At 40.4% G+C, this 21,265-nt stretch overlaps 1 protein-coding gene across 5 annotated transcripts in view; it reads right to left on the bottom strand.

Moving 5' to 3' along the window:
- Positions 1 to 21,265, bottom strand: part of RERG (RAS like estrogen regulated growth inhibitor) — a 109,227-nt gene that overhangs the window by 9,907 nt on the left and 78,055 nt on the right. For 4 of the 5 annotated variants that reach the window (XM_083843895.1, XM_083843894.1, XM_083843893.1 and 1 more), the window contains one exon: positions 9,456 to 9,512. The exons of the other annotated variant lie outside the window; for it this stretch is intronic. In XM_083843895.1, the coding sequence (XP_083700021.1) occupies positions 9,456 to 9,512 (57 nt within the window). The remainder of the gene's footprint in view (positions 1 to 9,455; positions 9,513 to 21,265) is intronic. 5 annotated transcript variants of the gene reach the window in all.

Below are 21,265 nucleotides of genomic sequence, written 5' to 3' on the forward strand. Positions count from 1 at the left end.
CACAAAAATGTCATGTCACAGTCACTACAGCCACCAAATGTGTCCTAGCTTGCCAACCTGTTTTTAGTTTCTGCTTTCAGTCCAAGGCTAAGCTCTCAATTATTTCTATTATCTTAGGTTTCCCTAAAATAAGGGCTGGGTGGAGGGTAGAGACCCTGTCAATGCCCCTGCAGAGATACAGGAAGAGCCAGCATCTCCTCTGGGCACTAAGCAGGAGCGTGCCTCTGCACAAGCCAGGCTGTGGGCTGCCCCTGGTGCATGCAGATGTTTAAAGACATTAGGGGACATTAGATAGACACAGGGTGCTCTGTGGAGCAGGAGGACATACGGAAAGACAGAAATTATTGCAGTATGAAATTTGGAGAACAAATTCAGAAGTGTCTCTGTGAGGTCTGCTGCTCAGTGAGCAGTTTGGATTTATAATGTTTACTTTCCTTTTAATAAGGAGAGAAGCAAAATAAATGGCTAATGCCTGCATAGCTACACTAGATTATATAGTTCTTATCTTTACATGAAAAGATCTATTGCATTCCCAAATTTTCCTGTTTGGGTAGTATAGGTGGGATATATAAAACTAGCCTACAAAAACACAGCTTATTTCTTGATTTATTAATATTTTCATATTTAATATTAATATATTTAATATTTAACAATATTTTTAATAGTTAACATATTTTGGCCTCCAAATAGAAAAGCTAGAGTAGTTTTATTGAACAAAACTTTAAAATGAACAAAACTCTGAAAATAAAGGGAAATGTCTGTTTGTTGGCTTCTGCTGCATATGACATTCTCCTGGGTGTAAGCACTGGGTTTCTTTTGAGAGGAGGGAATGGTGTTAATTTCCTTTCCCATACATTCTGTCCTTACCCAGCTTTTGCTGAGAGTGGCAAAGAAAATGTGCACAGATATTTGGGAACTGGATTAATTAACGTAAGCTAAAACAAAACTGACAAAACTGGAGCAGTGCTAATTAGTAGGGAGTAAACTTCAAGACTTCAACTGTGTTTCTAATTTTCTGATTCAAGTTTCCTACCAAACATGAAGCAGAGACATTTGTTCCTGGTGGGAATTATGCACGTGACAAGTTTAAGTCTAAATAAACTATTTCTATTTCTGGTTATGTTTTTTTTGTCTATGGCAAGAAGTCTTTGTTAGAGAAGCCGTGTGTATTTCACCTTACTTCTGCCAACATAAATGAAAACTAACCAGTGAGACTTGTCTCACACCTAAAACAAGCAAAACAAAAGCCTGTGCTCCTGACAGTACAGAAGCAAGCACTGGAAACTTCTGCTCATCTGGAGAACATGTTGGAATATGATGAGCAAGAAAAGTGGGGGCAAAATACTTTGCAGCTGTAGCTCCAGCAAGAAGAGCCTCTGCCATTCCTGATTTTGCTGTGTGTACAGCTACAGTAAAAAGGGCATATTTTTATTACTGGCATCAGAAATATCTTGAGACCCATATGAAAGAAAACAAACCATGCTTCCAGAAAACTGCTTCCCATGTTATTTAAAATGTCTTCCTCTGCTGCTCTCAATTACAGTTTCATCATTTCAAGTTTTTGAGCATTTGAAGCCTGTGTCAGGGGTTTAAGGTGCTCTATGCCATAGCAGTCCATTTCCTTACAGGCACCTCAGAGAAATCGAGAGTGTTTTCACAGCTCATTTCCATAATACATGCAGTACAAATTCCTGCTGCTGAGAAGGCTAGTAAAAGTGATATAACGTGGATTGAATCTATATCAAGTTAAGCAGTGTTTCTACTGTTTTGAAGTGGGGAGAAAACAGAACTCCAGGAAGATAAGTAGCAAGGCACAATCTGGACTATTAAGGGAACTGAGTCTGTTAAGCACTGAAGCAGAAGGAATAAGTAATTTTGTTAATAAAATTTGAGGACATTAATGGTTAGAGTCTGGTGTGAAAATAAGGCTGTTTTCCAGCAAACTATTAAGCGTATACACATTTATCATGGCATTCACTGAAACACAAGTTGGCAGCCATTCCTCCTAGCCCCAAATGGTTAGTTAACATTACATCCCATTTTGGCTGTAAGCCAGTAATGGACCACATATGTTATTTCTAGCTATGCACTTGGATAAGCTGTAGTTGTCAACATGGCTGTTCAGATGAAATATGCTGGAAGCAAAGTTTTGCAAGATGATGGTCTCCCTCTCTTCCCCTTCTTTTCCTTGCTATGAAGAACAGGTATTTTCAATCACAAGCATATCAATGGTCTGCTCTACAGCACTGTATAGACTGCAGTATCCTGTTGGGCAGCAGGAGGAAGAAAGGGCTGAGAGGAAAGGACCTCCCCAGTCTGCCTTCATCCTGGGGCTGCTGTTCTGTCAACCTTCACACTCCAGGGCTGAAAGGACCATCAGCTAATGATTTATTAACAGTTACTTTAGTATGGACCCATTTGTTAAAAGCTCTGTCTGCTGTCTGGGCAGTTTCTCTCTCAGCTGTGCTGCTGGGAATCAATATTTTTATAGTAAAGGCAGGTAGTAAGCCTTCAGGAGCATTAAGACAAATTTGCTGAGTGAGCCCCAAGTCAAGAAAACTAGAGATCTACAGTATACAAAGATGTGTGTTTCTTCAACTTGCAGTCTGCAGAAGTGAAAACAATTCTGGGGACAAAGAGTTTGTATTCAGTCTGTATTCCAGATGTCCAGGGAATGTATTGGCTGAATAAACAGGAGAGCAAAGACAGTCCTTGAGAACCGTCCTTGGACCTGCAGACCTCAGCTCTTTTTCATGGCTGCATTGGCACAAAGTTAGTCCAGGAAGATAGTTCTTGCATCTTTTTCTTGATAAACTATTCTTAGTGAGGTCTTGGTTGCCACAGCTAAGATGCTTCTGGTTCTCAACAATTTTGATGGAAGATAGTTTGGATATATTCACACTCTGCTCTGTTTATTGTTTGTACAGATCTGTCCTTCTTAGGGTGTAGAAAAGAAACTCGGAAGCCTGGTCTAGGCTATAAATATTCGGCAGGGTTGTAATATTAATTACGTTATGTATCATATCTGCAAACTGCCCTTGTGGTCCCTGAATATTATAATTTTGCTGCCAGAATCCCCAGCTACAGATGTTATATAGGCAAAATTACCCTTCTAATAGGTTTATTTATTATTTATTTATTTACATATTTTAAGAAAAAAAAAAATCCTTGCAACAAGATTTCCAGCAGGAAAAGTCTTCTTGCCAAGATAAACTTTGTCTTCCCAAAGTGTTTTCTGCTGTTATTGCTACAGTGGTGAAATTTATATGTCCTGAGCTGGTCTAAAGAAGAAGAAATTATCTTGTCACAGATAACTCAGGGCAGTAACAGGGGTATCTCTGTCCCTCCATCAAGCACTTGTAACTTTGTACAGTCTTTTGAACATTTCATGTTCAGCTGGAGAACAATGCTGTTATCATGGGCCTTTCATAATCGAGCTAATAGGAGATAAGTTGGTACAAATTGCTGTCACATCTTGACTGATTCCTGCACGTTTTATGCATGCTTAATGGTGTCTTCTGAGCTGAATATATGTTGAGTAAATAGGACTTTGTAGAAACACCAACTTGCTTTTTCCCATGTCCTAGTTGAGAAAGAGTGAACAAAAACCTGAGCAACTTTAAGAAATCCTGGCGTAGTTGAAAGGGAGCAAATACTCTTAAAAATGTTACCTTTAATCTAGTAATCCTAGCAAAATTATGATTTTTCTTAAGACACGTGCTTCTTTACTATTAAGAAGAGAAACCGTAAAGAATTGTCTTTTCTCTATCCTATTCATGTTAAATAAACTCCATGTTTTCTGTTTCAGCTTCATAGATGGGCCAGTCTGTCATGCACTGTTCTGCTGATTATCTGCTCGGAGACAATTTTCCTTTCAGAGAATTAGCAAAGCTGTATGAAATATGTGTTCAGCTAGAGAAAGACATCTAGCAACAGTGTGAGAAAGCCAAGTGAGTTTTAGAAAGGTAAACAAGAATATTAACTCCTTGGTTGCTGTTATTTTATAAGCAGACACTTATTTAAAATTATGTCTTTGAAGAAATGGTGTTTCTGTGTGCCTTTGATGTAAGAGTCTTAAAGTAACTGGTACCCTTAGAGTTAAAAGATTTACAATGCTTCCATGAGATGAAGGATTTTATAGGTGAGAAGCAGAGGCAGAGAGACTACAGGCAACAAATCAGTGACAAAATCAAGGAAAAAACTGAGGAACCTGTCTCCTGCACTTCCTTGAGGTTTTATTTGTGTGGTTTTCTTCCCTATATGGCAACAATGGATGTTGTAAGTTCCTGTGTCTCAAAACACCTCATTCCCCACATTTGTACATCAAAGTGCTAATTTAGAACAAACAACACAACTGAGCTCATAATTTGCTCTTTTCACCTCTTTCTTTTTTTTTTCTTTGAACTTGGTTACCCCAGCTCAGCTTCTAGAGGAGTGAATTGTCCTGATATGTTAAAACAGCAAATGTGTTTTCAGTGAAATACTGCAAAACTTATTTTAAAAAGCACCCACTTAGCCATAGTTATGATTAATTTTCTTTTTTCATCTTTTGAGCCAGGAGATTCTCCTTGCCTGTCATGGCTGATGGAAGCAGGTAATTTGCTGTTGCTCATGAGGTAATTTGCAAGCATCAGTGCTGTCTGTCTGCTGATGAGCTGATGCTTTGAGCTTCTTCCTTCTTTCTACCCTCTCTGGAAAAATGAATAGACTGGTTCCCTTAATGACTTGCCCTGTTTTTAAAATCAGGGATGCTGAATCCATTAATTATCACTTGTCTGACGGCAGACCACGGTACCTATCTATCTTTGAGGAGAGTGAAGGTACAGTAAATTATGGGCACAGCCAATAGCTCACGGGGGCAATTGCTGAGATCCAGACTGTTATTCCTAATTCCTGGCATCAAAAAGAGCAGCTATCCACAACACACTTTACAACTGTGACATGAAGTCCTGGATCACTGAGATCCGTGGGAGTCCTGCATTCAAGCCAGAACTTTCCCCACAGAAGGTGGGTGGCCAAATGAAGGCCTTCACACCTCTGCCTTGAAACTCCTCCCCACAGAGCACGTCCATTCCTGACAAGATGGTGGCTGGCAGCAGGTGTTAGGCGTTTATGCATGTCTGTCTTTGGGGCAACCAGCCACAAAAGGCAGCTGAACCCCAAGAGGGCTGTGAGGGCAGCTGCTTGCTGCTCGCAGGCTGCAAGCTCTTCCCCCAGCCAAGCCACCGTGGTGGCAGGCAAACCATCAGCTTGCTGCCACCCAGTTCCTGGCAGGCCCTACTGAAATCATACATAGGAATGCTTGTTTTCATAGTTCTTTTTTTTTTTTTTTTTAACGAATCTGTCTGCAGAGCCAAACTGAAATATAGCACAAATTTCCAGTTCTGTATTAAATCTACCACAGAGACATTGCATATGTTTGTGAAGTGCTTTTAGGCTGTGGGTTAAATGGTGCCCCAGCTAGGCCAAGGCGGTTTTTAGGCTTTCTAACATCACAGTGAATCTGCTTATTAATTGGCAAGTTGGATTCTATTTTTAAAACATTTAATGAATTTTTGGTGAAATTCATGTGGTAGCCTAATCCCCTTTCTCTGTACATATTTAACTAACTAAAAGTGACTAAGTTTAATGCTGAATTCATATACTTAACGTTTTAGAAAACTGTATTTTAAAAATACATATAAATATATTTTTAAAAACATGCAGTTCCAGCCTATTTCTCTGTAAGTCTCTCTCTTTGAACCTTCTAATTTTGTTGCACACATGGGATACTTGTGTGATTTATTATAAATAAAGATAGAAACTGGAAACTCATTCACCTTGATAATACCGGGTAACTAATTAGTCTGAGTGATTTGGCACCTTTTCAAAAAAATAAGCAAATAAAAAATAAAAACACGCCAAGATGGTGACAATGACTTGCCAGTTAAGCAGAAATTATGGAGTAGTCAAGGCTGACAGTTTGCACTCCCCACAAAATGACCTTTGCTGCAGCTCTTATCCCTTGGCTGTGAATGGTCAAATAAAAAGCACAGTGGTATGTACTTTTGTGAAGATGCAGCTGTCTTACCAGTGCTTGCACAGAGCCAACATCATGCACAGAAGTGGCAGAGGTGCAAAACCCTGACTTCCTTGGCGGCTCCATGTGCCAAGATTTGCAAGATTCAGTGGTGCTGCTCCCACCAGAAAATGTTATTTTGTGGTTTGTAATTTGGCTCCTGGAGATACAGCAGCATGTCCAGATGCTGCTAAAAATATTGTCCTTCATTTTCTTCTGGCAGGTTAGAGTAGTAAAGAATATTTATAATGTGTGTTTTTCCTTTTCAGTTAAAATGTGCCACCCTTGAATTAAGAGCATAAGTTGTATTTTTTTTTTATTTACCCTGATATTTAACTTAGAATAATGTTGAATTTCCATCCAGCCTTGTAGAGCTTGGAGAAAGCTTTTCTTAAAATAGGAATTATCTGGGGTTTCTTTGCATCAGAGGTCTAATGGATAGTAGAGAATTTGACATAAGAAATAAACTGTAAACATGACACTTGTCACAGCCCCAGTGATTTCTGGCAAAAGCTCCTGTTGCTCAGCAGCTAGATTGTTTGCATCTGTTTTACTTCTACCCTTTGAACATTACTTGACAAAAACTGAATAATCTCCATTTAGGGCAAATGTCTTAGTGACACAGCTTAAACTTTTTTAAATTGGTGGAATATATAGATATCCCTCTTTCCACCCAACCATCAGTCCATTACTGCTAAGAAGAAAAAAATCTGGTAAAATTTCTCAGTAATCAGTTCAGTGATGTTTACAGGTAACTGGACACTGAGGCACCAGAGAATGACCTTGATAAAGACAGAAGTAGATTCTCCAAAGCACTTTCTCAAAGCTTTTGAAAGTATAGTCCCTTTATGTTTGATCTCTGAAGGCCTGAACAACGGTTAGAATATCATGAGATTTGTAACACTTCAGAGCCTCCTCTGAATCCTGTTGTGATACATGGTTTGAAAAATAGTACTTAAAAAAAGTATCTAGTGTGCTTCTTCCATGAGAGATTTCTGTGATTATTGACAATAGTTTATTAGTTTATGCATTTCTCAAACCTTTTCCTCTGAGCAGCTTAAAGCACTTAGCTTCATAATAGCCGTAATACATAGCTTAGGCTGTTTTCCTCTAAACTGGGTGAGACTGTAGAATTCAGTAAGTCAGAAAAGACTACAGGCTGGGAGATGAGTGGTTGGAAAGCTGCCTGGCAGAGAAGGACCTGGGAGTACTGGTTGATAGGCAGCTGAATATGAGCCAGCAGTGTGCTCAGGTGGCCAAGAAGGCCAACAGCATCCTGGCTTGCATAAGAAGCAGTGTGGCCAGCAGGTCTAGGGAGGTGATTGTCCCCCTGTACTCGGCTCTGGTGAGGCCGCACCTCAAGTACTGTGTTCAGTTTTGGGCCCCTCGCTACAGGAAGGACATGGAGGTGCTCGAGAGAGTCCAGAGAAGGGCAACGAAGCTGGTGAGGGGTCTGGAGAACAAGGCTTACGAGGAGCGGCTGAGGGAGCTGGGGTTGTTTAGCCTGGAGAAGAGGAGGCTCAGGGGAGACCTCATCGCTCTCTATAGGTACCTTAATGGAGGCTGTAGAGGGGTGGGGGTTGGTCTGTTCTCCCACATGCCTGGTGACAGGACGAGGGGGAATGGGCTAAAGTTGCGCCAGGGGAGGTTTAGGTTGGATGTTAGGAAGAACTTCTTTACTGAAAGGGTTGTTAGGCATTGGAACGGGCTGCCCAGGGAGGTGGTGGAGTCACCATCCCTGGAGGTCTTTAAAAGACGTTTAGATGTAGCCCTTTAGTGATATGGTTTAGTGTAGGACTTGTTAGTGTTAGGGCTGAGGTTGGACTCGGTGATCTTGGAGGTGTCTTCCAACCTAGACGATTCTGTGATTCTGTGACTTAATTGTATTGAAATAGGAGTATTGTATGCATGAAAGCTTTTCACTTTGCTAACAGAAGACAATCCTGAGGGCCATGGTTGGTTTGCAGTTGTGTTAATTTGTAAAAACAGAAACAAATGTCAAGCCTTATGCAGCAAAAAGGATGTAGAGCCTTCATAATGGGGCAAAAAATACTAAATCTTGCATCATATATTTTAGTTTGTGTGCTTCAACAACACAACTATGATGTTTTTGCATGCAGTGTCCTGATAAGACAGTAATAAACTTAGTATATAAAATCTTTTGTATAATTATGGTCTTCTATTGTCAGGTTCTGAAAATGGCATATAAATGATGGAAATGTGAAGTTTAATAAAATATTATACTGAACATCCTACTGTGCAGGACAGGTGACATCAACATATTCATCAGTGAATTATATTAGCAGGTAAAAGAATGTATTTGAGTTCAGATTGTTCTGAGAATTACTTTCCCATGATGAGAGTTCTGATATCTGTCATTTCTTCATCTTACCAGACAAAAAAACATAGTATGATACTAGAAACTTTCCTTTGTTGAAAGGGCTGCCTGGGTTTTGTAATAAAGTGTATTAAAATTTAATCCTGTTTGTTTCTGCTATGCAAGCTTATATTGTTCTCTATTTCTTTAGCGTGACCTCTTAGAGAAGGAACCCTGAGAAAGAAAGAGATGTTTAACTGGACGATGTTTATTCAAAGCTCCAAAGGCAGGTTAGGAAGAAGATGGCAACACACTTTAGGAGAAAAGGAAACTTCCCAGCTCCTTACTTCACACCTCATCTCAGACTTCTTGGCCTGGATTTTCTATGGTGCTGAGCATTCAAATAGACTAACTTCGGAACTAGTCAGAAGTTGGCTCAAATTTTCAAAGGCTTCTAACTCAAAGAATCTGAAATCTTTTTGAGCTATCTGTGCCAACTTCCCAACAGTGCCAGACCCAACCCAGCTGAGTGGGAGCTGTGGAGAGGACACATTGATGCACTTCTGATGCCTGGTGTCCCTATCTGCTTACTCTAGAAGTGAGATGCAATGTATGTTTGAAAGGTGAGGACTATGAACTTAGCTAAGTGTAGGCAGAGTGTAAATACCTACACATTTTTTTCCCCTTGAATTTTTGAGTTACATATCCCAGAAAGTTTATTCTCCAGCAATCGCTGGCTGGGTTATCCAAAAGCAGAAAACTGATCACAAGTTAAATACTTTAATTTTCAGAGTGGAAATAATAATGCAATTGCTTTCAGAGGCAAAATTCCCACTGACCTCTGTGTGGGCAGGATTGTGACTTGTATATTAATTCCACTTTTGTTTGAGTGCATTACTGCTTCTCTGTTCTGCCTTCTTAGGTAATAATTTGTTTCAGCTTTAAATGACCATACAGAAGCTTTCTACAGCAAATTTAAATGTTTTCCGAGGCTCAAAATTTTAACTCTATGATTTTCCATTACTTCAGACATGCTATTATATGCAATGTACCACATATATACAACAAAATGTAACCTACCTAGTGTTGGGTCATACTCCCAGATGAACCGTTTGGTCAGGAAGCGTACAACAAGAGCTGGAGGAACAAAATGTTTCCAGGTGAGATGCACAAACCATCAGCTTGCCCAGTTTATAAAATTTTACCAGCATTTTTTTTTCTATATGAATTCTCATGTAGCAGCTCCCCTGAACTGTGTGTGGAGTTCAGCTTTGCTTATGGGGGCAGTCAAGACCTTTTCACTCTTTGTGGCCCACAAACACTTGGCGGTGGAAGACATTACAGCATTAATCATTTACCCATGTAACAATGCTGGAAAAAGAATACCGAGAGGTTTTCAGTGCTAACCCCCAACAATTTTTTTATTTTTTTTTGGTCACAATGGCTTGTACTGTTAAAAAGACAAAACAGAATTCCATTTGTTGTGCTAGGGGTTGGATGAACAGATGACCTTTTTTTTTTTTTTTTGAGGGGGGCGGAGGGGGAATGACACATGGGTTTCTTTAGATTTCCCATAACCCCATCAGGGTTGGCAGGTTTTGAACCAGGATGCTTTACAGCTTCAAAACCAGAAGTGTTCATAATCATTTAATTTCTGAAGAAAAAAAAAAAAAAAAGAAAAAAGCAACAACAAAATGTTCCCTCCAGATTTTAAACCGTGTAAGGTAAATACATAAGTGGCTAAATAGCTTCCTTCTGCATCTTGGCATGCTTTCCTTGCAACCACTTATTTTCAGTGTTTTGTGTACTTGTCCCTGGAAGTAATCAGCTATAACATCTTAAAGTAATGGTCAGCAAATGGAATTAACGAACTTGCAGAAATTGAAATAATACTTTGGATTTTGTTGCACTGGATAACTAGTTCTCAGTTTCAGTTTATGGGCTAAGGTCTTGCTACTTATATTTTTGTATAATTTTTTTTTTTCTCTCTCTACCCCCCTTTAAAGACATCCTCCAAAATCTTTGTCAAGATTTTGATTATGTTCTAACCATCAAACTTAAAGCTAAGCACAACCTTGAATTTCTAGTGAGGTAAACAAAGTGCTCACCCGTGCCAGTAGTTCAAAATCCTCTCTGTGTTTCCAAACTGGAGCTAGTGGTATCACCACACTAGCTGTGATTGCATTGATTTCAGTTATAGAAAAAGCCCTACAGGATTGTTCTGTTCTTCCAGCTGCAGACAGACAGCAAAGGGTGACACTTAACCCACTTCTGACCCTTTTCAAAATTAAAGCAGTAGGAATCCCCTCCCCACTTCCTACTTCTGTGCCCAAGAGTAGGAGAAGGCTCCACACACTGCAGAACAAAACTAATTAATTCAGCTTTGCTCAGTTGGAACCTATTTTCTTAAATACAGTCAGAACATTAGTTTTCAGGAAGATTTAACTCTGCCTCATGCTTGGAGGGTAATAAGAATCTGATCCTAAGGAAATGAGATCACTAGACAAGATGCAATTTTAAATCAGTGTTATTCTTTTTTTTCCTTAGGAAATCCTATTTTTTTAGCCTTTGCAGAAAAGCTCTCCTTGGCTTTCAGAGTCCATGTGGCAGTTCTTAGCTAAAGTTACTTTTCAAGCCATAGTCATAATGTGGATGTCATTATAGTACAAGAAAATCTCTGTGTAGCTTATTTTCCATCCATAATGATGTCTGCACCAGTACTTTTTTTTTTCCCCCATGGTTTGCCTCAGCTGTAGTAGTTTAAACATCTTGATATTTGAAAAGTTTGGTCATGACTCTTCTCTAATTAGTAGTAATTTGTTCCCTAATTGCTAGCAAAATACACAGCATGTTCTATTTTGACTGGGACGTGGTGCAGGGTAAAAGTTCTGACATGCTTTCAGAAGACTCCTTATCATGTTACTTTTTGAAAGCAGATTTTAAAAATGCTTCCAGGGGCACTGCAGCCCACAAGGGTGATAAGCCTGCTTGCTCAAGTGTTCAAAAGAAACAGCATTTGCTCTATTCCATCTCATGCCTGCTGCACACACTGTTTTTCAGAAATTGAGATTGCAAGGTATTCCTCCACCCTCCCAGAAAAAAAAATGGTTGGCGCAGAGAAACACATAGTTTCATGGAAGCAGAGTGGGCTCTCAGATGGACTCTAAAGATGGAAGACCATAGTTTATTTTAATGTCAGAATAAGAATTCACGTGGGCATAATCATGGTCTGTCTTGCTTGTCAGCTTATCGCTGTGTTGTTGTTCTTAATGAGCACCACCCACACATACACAGCAATGCTGATAGAGCGAAGAAAACCCCATGGGACGGCTTTTATTGCACCTTTCTGTCTTATGACTGTGAGACGTTGGCTCACAGATGTCCAGGAACAGTGCTCTGCTTGCTGCCTTGGGACTGCTGCTGGGGTCCTTGGGCATGCTGTGTGCAATGGCAAAGAGGCGACGCGCTGCCACCCCTGTGGGCATGCAGCTGAGCGGGGCAGTGCTTCTGAGGCAAGCCACTGCTGGTGTTTGCACATGGCCCTTCCAGCTGCTCTAATATCTAGCCAGGCAGATGCTTTCCTTAGCTGTCTTCTCATAGTATTAGACTAAAAACCAAATGGTATGTAGAATAAATGTATCAGGTTCAAAGTTACAGGTGCCTGACTTTTCACAGATGTACTCTGAAGGAAAAGCAGCCGGTTTCTGTCTGTTGCAGTGCCTTACACTGGAGCCTGTGCCTGGGCTTGCAGTAGCTAATGGAGAGAAAGAAAAGACAGGAAAGTGGGGGAAGCCTGCCCAACTATTTTCATATTTAAATGTGGTCCACTTCCAGTCGTGATAACCTTGTACGTGTAGATGGAAATCGCTGGAGATGAGAGTCAGTGGTGATGGGGAAGAAAATCTGTTAAGCATTCACATCTGAGAAAGGTGGTAGAGTGCAGCAGCTCTGAGGGAGAAAAGCTGATATTGGACATAGCCAAAATAAAGGAGGCGAGGCCAGATGGAAAAACAAAGTGTGGTAGAGCTGGACCACAACAGCTGAGATGAGCCTGGGAGAACACAGATACAGGTGCATACACTGGGTGAATTGATACAGGCTTTGCGTGTTACTGAGATGAAGAACTAGTGATCACAGATGTGAGCTCAAGTGAGGAGAGAAAAAGTAGGCTGGATTTTCCTCTAGCAGGGGAGGTCTGTATGCAGAATACAAATACTTGCATACTCAGGAGGAAGCTGAAGAAAAGAAAGGAAGGGTGGGAGGAGGCTGCCATACACAGGGCCGCTAGTCTCACTCGCTGGCTGGTCTCAGCAGGGAGAACAGCAAGCCCAGCAGGGAGCACTCTTGAAACAGTCCCAGCTTCTCTCCTTCATGGCAGTGGTCACTATCCATCCTATGGACTTTTCCACTTCCACACATTTTGACAAGGCTGAGGGTTAGCAGATGCATTTTACAGATGAGGAAAATGAGATGCTCTTGATCCAGTGTCGGTCCTGTGTATAAATAATCACAAGATGTTTTAGATAGGAAGCATCTTCACCTCCATCTCATTAAAGTTGCTTAGCAAATGGACTTCTGACATCCAGTTGGATATTACAACAATGTATGCAACTTGATCTGATTTGACTGGAGAGAGTCAATGAGAGGAGAGCTGGGAAGGGAATGCAAGTGATTAGTCTAGACCAGCTTGCTGGCTCATGCTGCCTCCCCTGGAAGTGATCCTTCTAGAGCAGGAATATTACTGTGGAGCCATTTTGTTTATGTTGAGCTCATTTACTGCCCGATTGCATCACTTTTGTTTTAGTGAAATAACTTCTGCCAGCAGAAGAATCAGAAATGAAGACATTAGGAATTCACTACACTTAGGACTGTGGCATTCAGATTTCTGCTGCTGGCATAAGTGACACTTCAGGCAAAGCAATAAAACTTCCTCACGCTCAGGGATGGTGCAAATAAAAAGTTGAGGTCTTGTTTCCTTCTCATCTTAGCAAAGGTGTGTGCGTTCTGCTTAACCTATTAGCCTTATTTAGCTCTAACGCTAAATAATATTGAGTCAAAACCAACCCAACACTTTAAAATAATTGTATTTGCAGTCTGGGTTTTGATTCAAAAATAACAGAGATTGAAAAATGTATGAAACTTTATTTTCTGATTAAGCTAGGTGACTAATTCCAGTGTTCATATTAAAACCACCATTTCTGGTGCTCATACTAGAAAAAGATAAAATGCATTTTGAAGCAGAAAAGACTTGGATTGATGCAGTACCTAACAGAAGTGAATTTCATTGTCCTCTGCAGAGAGTAGCCCACGCCCTTCCCCTAGCACATATTGCTTGTGAAATGCATGAGCTTGCAGACTTCGAAGGAAAGAATCTCAAGCAAACTGCAGTTTGGATTCCCAGTGTGTTTTTTCGGAGACATGAGCATTACCTAAGGGAATTGATGTAATGTCCCAGCAAAGGAAGAATAGACTCATGTCTCTTCTTGCCTTTCCTCACACCCTCTCTTCCAAGTCAGCTGTTTTGTACAGGGTTTAAATTAGGGTAGATCTTGGCCCAGGACTTTCATTCACTCATGTTTAAACCTTCTGCCTTAGAAGTTTTTCTTGGAGAAGAAACATGACTGTCCATTGAATACATTTCCACTGTAACTCCACTGAAGACAATGAAGTTATACCAGGAAATAACTTGGCTTATAAACTGAGATTGTCAACCACATAATTAATCAGTTTCTTTGGGACTTGTGTGGCTGAGGCCCTTACTCAGCTTTGAAGCTCAAAGTCTCAGTCTGTATCTTCTGGAACACTTTTTTTTTTAATTTTGAGTTTTGTTTTAGATCTTTTTTTGTATTTAGAAACATGTAAATGCTCTGATAAAATGTGCAGACTGCCTGAATACATATCTTTGTGATTTCGTTACTGTTTCAGCTAATGCAGGCTGTGCTTTTGGGATCAGGAAGAATGGAAACTGGGATTTATTTGAAAAATGACCCCCTTCCCCAAAAGCTACAGAGTTCAAAGTTATTCTAGGAAAAATAACAGTTCTCTGCAGTGAAATAACTATGATGACTCTTTTATGCCATGAGAATTTTCAGCTATAAAAATGATCTGAAAAAAGTCCCATTATTTAACATATCAACAAGTCTGTTACTGGTGCCGTGATGACGTGTCATCAGTAAACCATACTTGGCAGGAGACGCCAGAGTGGTTGAAACCAGTTGTTATAATGATCAAAAAGCACTTCCACAGGCCAAGTATTTCATTTTTTAAAAGTTGGTATTTTTGTCAGAGTTCATCTCCCGTTCGCTCTCCGGGAGGCCTCTCGTGTATCTGAGTTTCAGAGGACCTGGAGCACGTCATGAGCCCAGGTCTGGCTATGCAGCATGCTGGCATGGGGTATGCTGCCTCTTCAGAAAGCTCTGTGCCCAGCTTGGGAAGGTAATAGTTTGTTTTAAAACCACTACCATGAAACTTCTAATTTGCTTCTGAAAGTGCAGGTATTTCAGGGAGAGGGAAGAAATAGTCATGACTTCTGACGGTGTTTGTGGGCCTGGGTTCAACTTAGCTTTGACTGTCTCTCAGCTAATTCAGCAACATGGGGTCGTGAGTGGTGAGTTAGACATCAACAGGAGGATTTCTCTGTGTTCCCTATTCTCCTGGCTTCTGATGTGGAGACCTAACATGCTTGTAGCAAACTAGAAGGAAACTTTAATGGAATGTAAAAATGGTCTGTTTTAGACTGCCTTGCTTTCTCATACTCTGCATATTTTATGCATGTTTTAATCACTTTCTTAAGCTGTGAACTCCTTAGAAAGATTACTAAGTGTGCTTGTGTGTTTTTTTTCTGTAACAGCATAGTGAGTTCCTCCATTGACTATGATGATGTAAATATCAAAAGCATATATTACTTGTAACAGTAAATACAGAGTAGGATTGAACAGCTGTGTGACAAAATGTGTTACTCTTGACTTTCTAAAGGTTATGCTTCCTAGTGTAATGTAAGACATTTTCTTCAGCTGTAATGCAGTAATTTGTTCAATTAGAAGTCAATAACTGACCTTCTTTTGGCAAGTTGTTTGGGAGGACAGTGCTGTTGTGGAAGAGAGACCAGTCATATTCATCTGTCTGTTAACAAGCTTCCAAAGGATCTTCATCTTTTGGTTCTGACCACATATCAAAGTAATTAGCAACTTGTTTTAAAACCCCTGTCACTTTCCAGTTTCTAGTGTGCAGTCTTGGATAGTGTTTCTTCTGTCAGTGGCAATTCCAATTTATCTCAGATGTTAACTACATTTCACTGCTGTGCAAAGTATCTGCTTTTAGGAACTTCTGAGTGGAAAGCAGCTAGAGAAAAGTAATTTGTTTCAAGGAGCTCACCTGAAACTCTTGCACTCCATAGTACTATTTATTTAATTATCTCCTCTCAACTGTCTTAATAGGAGACTTGAAGGAAACTCTAATTAGATTATTTTGCAAGTAATTTTTAATTGAAAAAAAAAAAGGCAGAGAAAAAATAAGTTGTGCTTTTAGCAGAGCACACACACTAATTTACTCCTGTCTCCACTGAAAACAAATGTAAAAGTCATTGCCATCTGTGCAATGAAGCCAACGCTTGCAGGTGCTCACAAACCAGGAAGGTGAGGGATCCTTTTCCCAGCTTGTACAATGGTAATTGCTGTATCCACATCCATGCTCATCTCCAGGATGGCTGTTTGCACAGCACTCTGCTCCCCACGTGTTTCTGCTCTCTTGGTCACTGATCAGGCTACGTGTGGGCTGCACAGGCCTTGGGGTGCTGCTGTCTGTGTGTGTCCTGGCATGGGCTCTTGGGGGTGCTTAGCTCTTCAGCCACTTCCAGCTGTGCCTGCTCCTGCTCCTGTAGGCTGGCAGCTTGCACACCACTTAAATCTGATGTTGGGGAGCTGTCAGTATCTCCCTTCGCAGGTAGAGATGTAGTCTAGGGATAGAGCCCTCAGGTGAGAGGGAAAAATTGCCACTGCTGAGAGACTGGGAAGAAAGCAGTCTTGGCACGGGCCTGCTAGCAGGACAAAGGCCACCTTCCTTATTCAGTACTAAATATGGAAAATGTGAGAGTCCATACTAACCATATCCTAATGTTGATAGCAGGAAATGCTTTTTGCCTTGTTTCTGGCATGGTAATTTCATGATAAAAAGAACTTCTCCACATACTCATCTGAAAAAGACTACTGCAAATGCTGTGAAATATACAGTCTGATAGTCATTCATCCCATCTCCACCAAGCAGGAGGATTTTTCTAGTAATATTCTGCCCATTGCCTTTTATGCTGGAGGCATTTTCTTTACAACAGTAACTGCATGTGACATATAAGCAGGAAGTTTAATTTATATTATATTATCCCATTCCACAATATACTGTTGCAATATAAGGTTGTTTTTTTTACAGGATTCCTCTCATATAGAAGACAAATGATCAGACTGGTGCGTCTAATGGTTTTGATCATTTTAGAAATGCAGAGTGTGATATCCATACTTCTACCATTTCTCCACTCTTGGCTTTATTGTATAATTTGTTATGTCGCCCCTTTGTGAAGGATAAACTTTCTGGTGTGGTATTACTAACACATATGGTTTTTCAAAACACAGTTAATGATAACACCTCCAGATGTTTGTGTGCTCAAGACAGAGTGTACTTGTGATCAGGCTGTAAAGCAAGTCCTACATATGAAATCACACAAATAGCTGTGAATTCCCTGCATAACTGACACAGGCAAGGTAAGCTTTGAATTTGCATGCTCTTTTTGAAAGATACTGGACAGAGAAAGGTTTAGTTTTCCACTCAGTATAAAACTTTGACATTAAAAAAAACAAAAAGCAACAAACAAAAACTAATTCCGTTACAGGGAGATGGCAAAGATGCATGTTCTTGACTGTAGCATCCAGCAACTACTCCATAGGGTGTTTGTTACCAGCGTGGCACAATGGGAAGGGACAGCAGACTGCTCAGTTTGGATATGCCCTGAGCTGCTCCTAGGACAGTGTACAGCTTCTGCCTCGTGCCCTGCTAGGGCGAAGGGAGGAATGTGCACCAGCACAGAAGGAAGCAACTTCCAGTGCAGAAGCCAGGGGTTGTTGCCGTTCTGGTTTAGTTTGGGGTGTTTATTTGTTTTTACTTGATTTTGAGTCTCTCCTTCAGTAAAGAAGGCAAGAGAAGGTGAATAAGAGGAGCTGGAAGAAAGGAGAGAAGTTGCCTTACTAGAGAAGGTCCACATGCCCTGGGAAAGTGGTGGACCCCTCTCACAGCAGTCAGGGTAGGGAACACAGACTCATGACCAAAAAGGAGATGAAGAAATGTTGCCAGTACAGTGAAAAGCTAGCTCTGTGTGAATCCTTGGTCAGGGCAGGGACCACTCTTTTTGTCCCAGCTGCTCTGCGAGAGTGACCTGTCTGCCAGCAGCCTCCTGGCCATCAGTGTAAGGGGGAGGCAGCTGGCAAGGAGCTCAGCTGACCCATTCACCTCACCCTGGAGTTAGTGATCTCTGGTTTCTGGTGATGTTTCACCATCCTATGGACTGCTCTTCTTGCTGGGGCAAAAGACATTTTGTTTCACGGGGTATGCTGTGGCCTCATCAATCCATGCTGAAATGGAGCAGCACGCTTTTGCAGCTAGGCTAAAGATTTACTGTAACTCTAAATGCCTAAAAATAGGTTTTTTTTTTTTTTTTTTTGTCAGTCCCTAATGAGTCAGGCTGGAAGAGGGGGCAGTTAGCATACTGTGAGCAAGGCCACCATTGTTAATGCTGGATTACTGTGTGAATTTGTAGCCTTCAGGATGGCAAAAATTACCTTCATGAAAGTGCCTTGCTGTACTACTGTTGCACTTGGTCTGTACTTATCAGGACAAATGGTAACTAGAAATGGCATGAAGTGTACCTTCTATCATTTGCCTCAGGAACCCAGTGATGTAAAGGGATGCAGTGCTCCCTATTTCATTTTGGTAGATGGCACTGGCTGTTTCTGTGTGGTCACAGTCTGAGCAGAATATTTATCGCTTTCTCCTCCTGAGCCTGACTGTAATAACTTTCCTGTCTCACATTAACTCCGTGCATATTTTATCAGATGTGACTGCAACTCATATCTTGAAAGATCATCTGTCCTGTATAATTTTCAGTTTCCTCTGACAAAGGAGCTTAGGTGAATGCTGGAACATTATTAGTTTGTCAGCTGTATTGACTGATCAATATGCTCATCAATAAATAGATGCATGCCTGTAAAGTGCCTGTGTCACAGGGGAATGGGCATTTAGGGCAATAAAATACACTGAAAACTGACTCATATTTTCCATAGACAACTTTTTCTTTTTTTTAATATAACAATAATGATTGATAAGATCATTGATAAATGTTACATCTTTTTAATATGGTGCACAGTACTACATTTATGGAAACCCATTGTTTTCAAATTGTATAATTAGTTGAATTTGCATTGCAGCTCTTTGCCTACCTGGTACTTTAAAGGCAGAAGATAAGGAACAAGGGATTGTTTTCTTTCTGATGGGCTCATTGCTGAGTACCTGAACCAGACACCTGGGGAAGTTCCCAGAAGAAAGAATGGAGAGAGGCATTTGAGAACAGAGACATCAGAGAGTGACAGTAAACTACAATGGCTTTCAGGCTTCTGTGACTAGGTGCTATCAACATAGTGTATAATCTTCAGAACACCTCTAGCATCTCATTGAAAGTGGTTTCAAATGTCCTGATGGCTGTTCTCAAATTGTATCTCTCTTTCTGTTTTTTGGCGTTTTTTGTTTCCCTCCCTTTGTTTCTCTAAGGCATCTGCTCCTGTTACTTGCTTGCCACCTGGAGTCTTGAACTTTTATTTGTACCAGCATTATTTTTTTTTTGTTGTTACAGTAAACAGTTTTTCCATTACATGTGGGAGATTAAGAGGCACAGCAGCAGGAGCAGAGAAGCTCTTTAAGAGAAATGCTATCATTTCCACAGTAGGGTTCACAATCCTAAAGAACAAGAAAAATGAATGATAGACCGTGTTCAACAGTTAAAACACAAATGCTATGGACAATATGCTTCTTTGTCATGGTTCAAAGAACTATGTTGCAAAGTGGAAAAATGATTAGCTGAGGAAGAAAATTTAGGCTAAAGCTTTTCTAACCTGTTGTAGATAGAGATGCTCATTGCTAGAGGCAAAGTAAAAAAAAAAAAAAAAAAAAGGGAGATGGGACCAATAGGCATTTAGTGGTAACCAACAGTATCGGTGGCAGGATCACCTTTTTTCTTTTGTGGAGCAGGCTTGAAGAGCAGGTGTGGGTGGACAGAAACTTTTCATAAATCATTGGCAACCAAAGCCTGTTTCAATCTGAAACCTAACTGTGATCTGCATGATCTCACATACTGCTCATACCATACAACCACTGCCAGCAGGAAGATTGACATACAACTCGGAAGTAATGATTTCCCATCAGAGCTACAACATGTTAGGTTGGGTGATGATAAACAGCATCAAGTGGTCCAGCCAGCATGCTACAATGTGGTGTGCTTGGTTCCCAATACTAGTAATGGCATTAAATTAACTTAAACTAATCCATTGTTTTGATAAATAACTCTAATCTCCTATCTCTGTCTGCAACTGCAATTTTGTAAGCACTCATTTGGTGCCTCTAATAATGTGGGGGCTTTTATTAGCCTTCTGCTTGGAATCTGGACATGCAGTCCTGGGAACAGTTCAGACTAAACTAAAATTTTGTGTGTTGCAGGGGGGAAGCATGATCTAAATTTAAATGGTAAATTTCTGCTTTCATTTTCAATACTTAAGGGGATTCAGTTACTAAACATCATACATCTTCAAATAAAATAAAAACCACAGTAGTAGATAATGGACTTTGTGAAAGCTCCGACTTATCTCAAGCCTGCATCTTGGAGGATTAACATAACTTAGTTTATGGTGGTCATCACAGCTGCCAGGAGATCTGGCCCTGCCTCTCTGGAGTGCAATAGATACAGGGAGTGTTCTGGTCTCAGCTAGTTAAATAGCTATACTCAAATAAAAGTATATATCAAGAGGAAGCTCTGATACATTTTACTCATGAAAAATAGTGAGTTATTCCCCCCAAAACTGAGGTGCTATTTGTATGAGATTCTTTTGCACATTTTTGATCCATAGAAATTACACAGATGGCAAAGATAACCAGTCATATATTCAAAATTCTCACAGTCATTATCTCATTCAGTGGTTTACGCAGTTTAAAGTGACCTTAGCAATGGGATTTTCTTCATTCCTTTTACATGATGCTGCAAACACCAAGTTCCTGTTTGTTCTGAGGGGACGTTCAAAATCCCACGGCAGTTTTGCAAAAGCATTATGTCAGCTTTTCCTGCTAGGATCTTATCCTTAATCCTGAGGATCGGTAGGTATGTGCCACCCCCACGGATTGCAGTGTCAGGTGTTCAGAGACCCTTAAGGTCTAAAGAAGTTTGCAATTATGATGATGTGAACTTGTTATTTTTTCCCAGGCCAATCTGATAAACTGCTCATTGCTGAGTTGTCCTTCTAATGCTTTTCTTAGGAACACTTCCTCAGTTTCACCCCACAATCTTTTTAGAGTAAGCAGAGAGAATATAAACAATTCCACTTTCTCTGCCAGCAGCTGAATAAAGAAATATATGCTTATTTTTCCTGTTACTGTTCTATAGAGTGCTGTAATCTGGCTGCAGCAATCTGCATTTTCTTAGCTGTTGATGATGACATCATATGAATTGTGAGGAAACACAGCCCTGGGAATCTATAATCTTGACAAGTAAGAAAACCTTCAATTGCTTGTAATGCAAGGCTGATGCAGTGGCTAGGGAGCCAGTCTGAGATGTGGTTTACATTCCTTGCTCTGCCATGCTTTTGTTT

Source organism: Anser anser, assembly GCF_964211835.1.
Source record: "Anser anser genome assembly, chromosome: 1".
Taxonomy (NCBI): Eukaryota; Metazoa; Chordata; class Aves; order Anseriformes; family Anatidae; genus Anser; species Anser anser.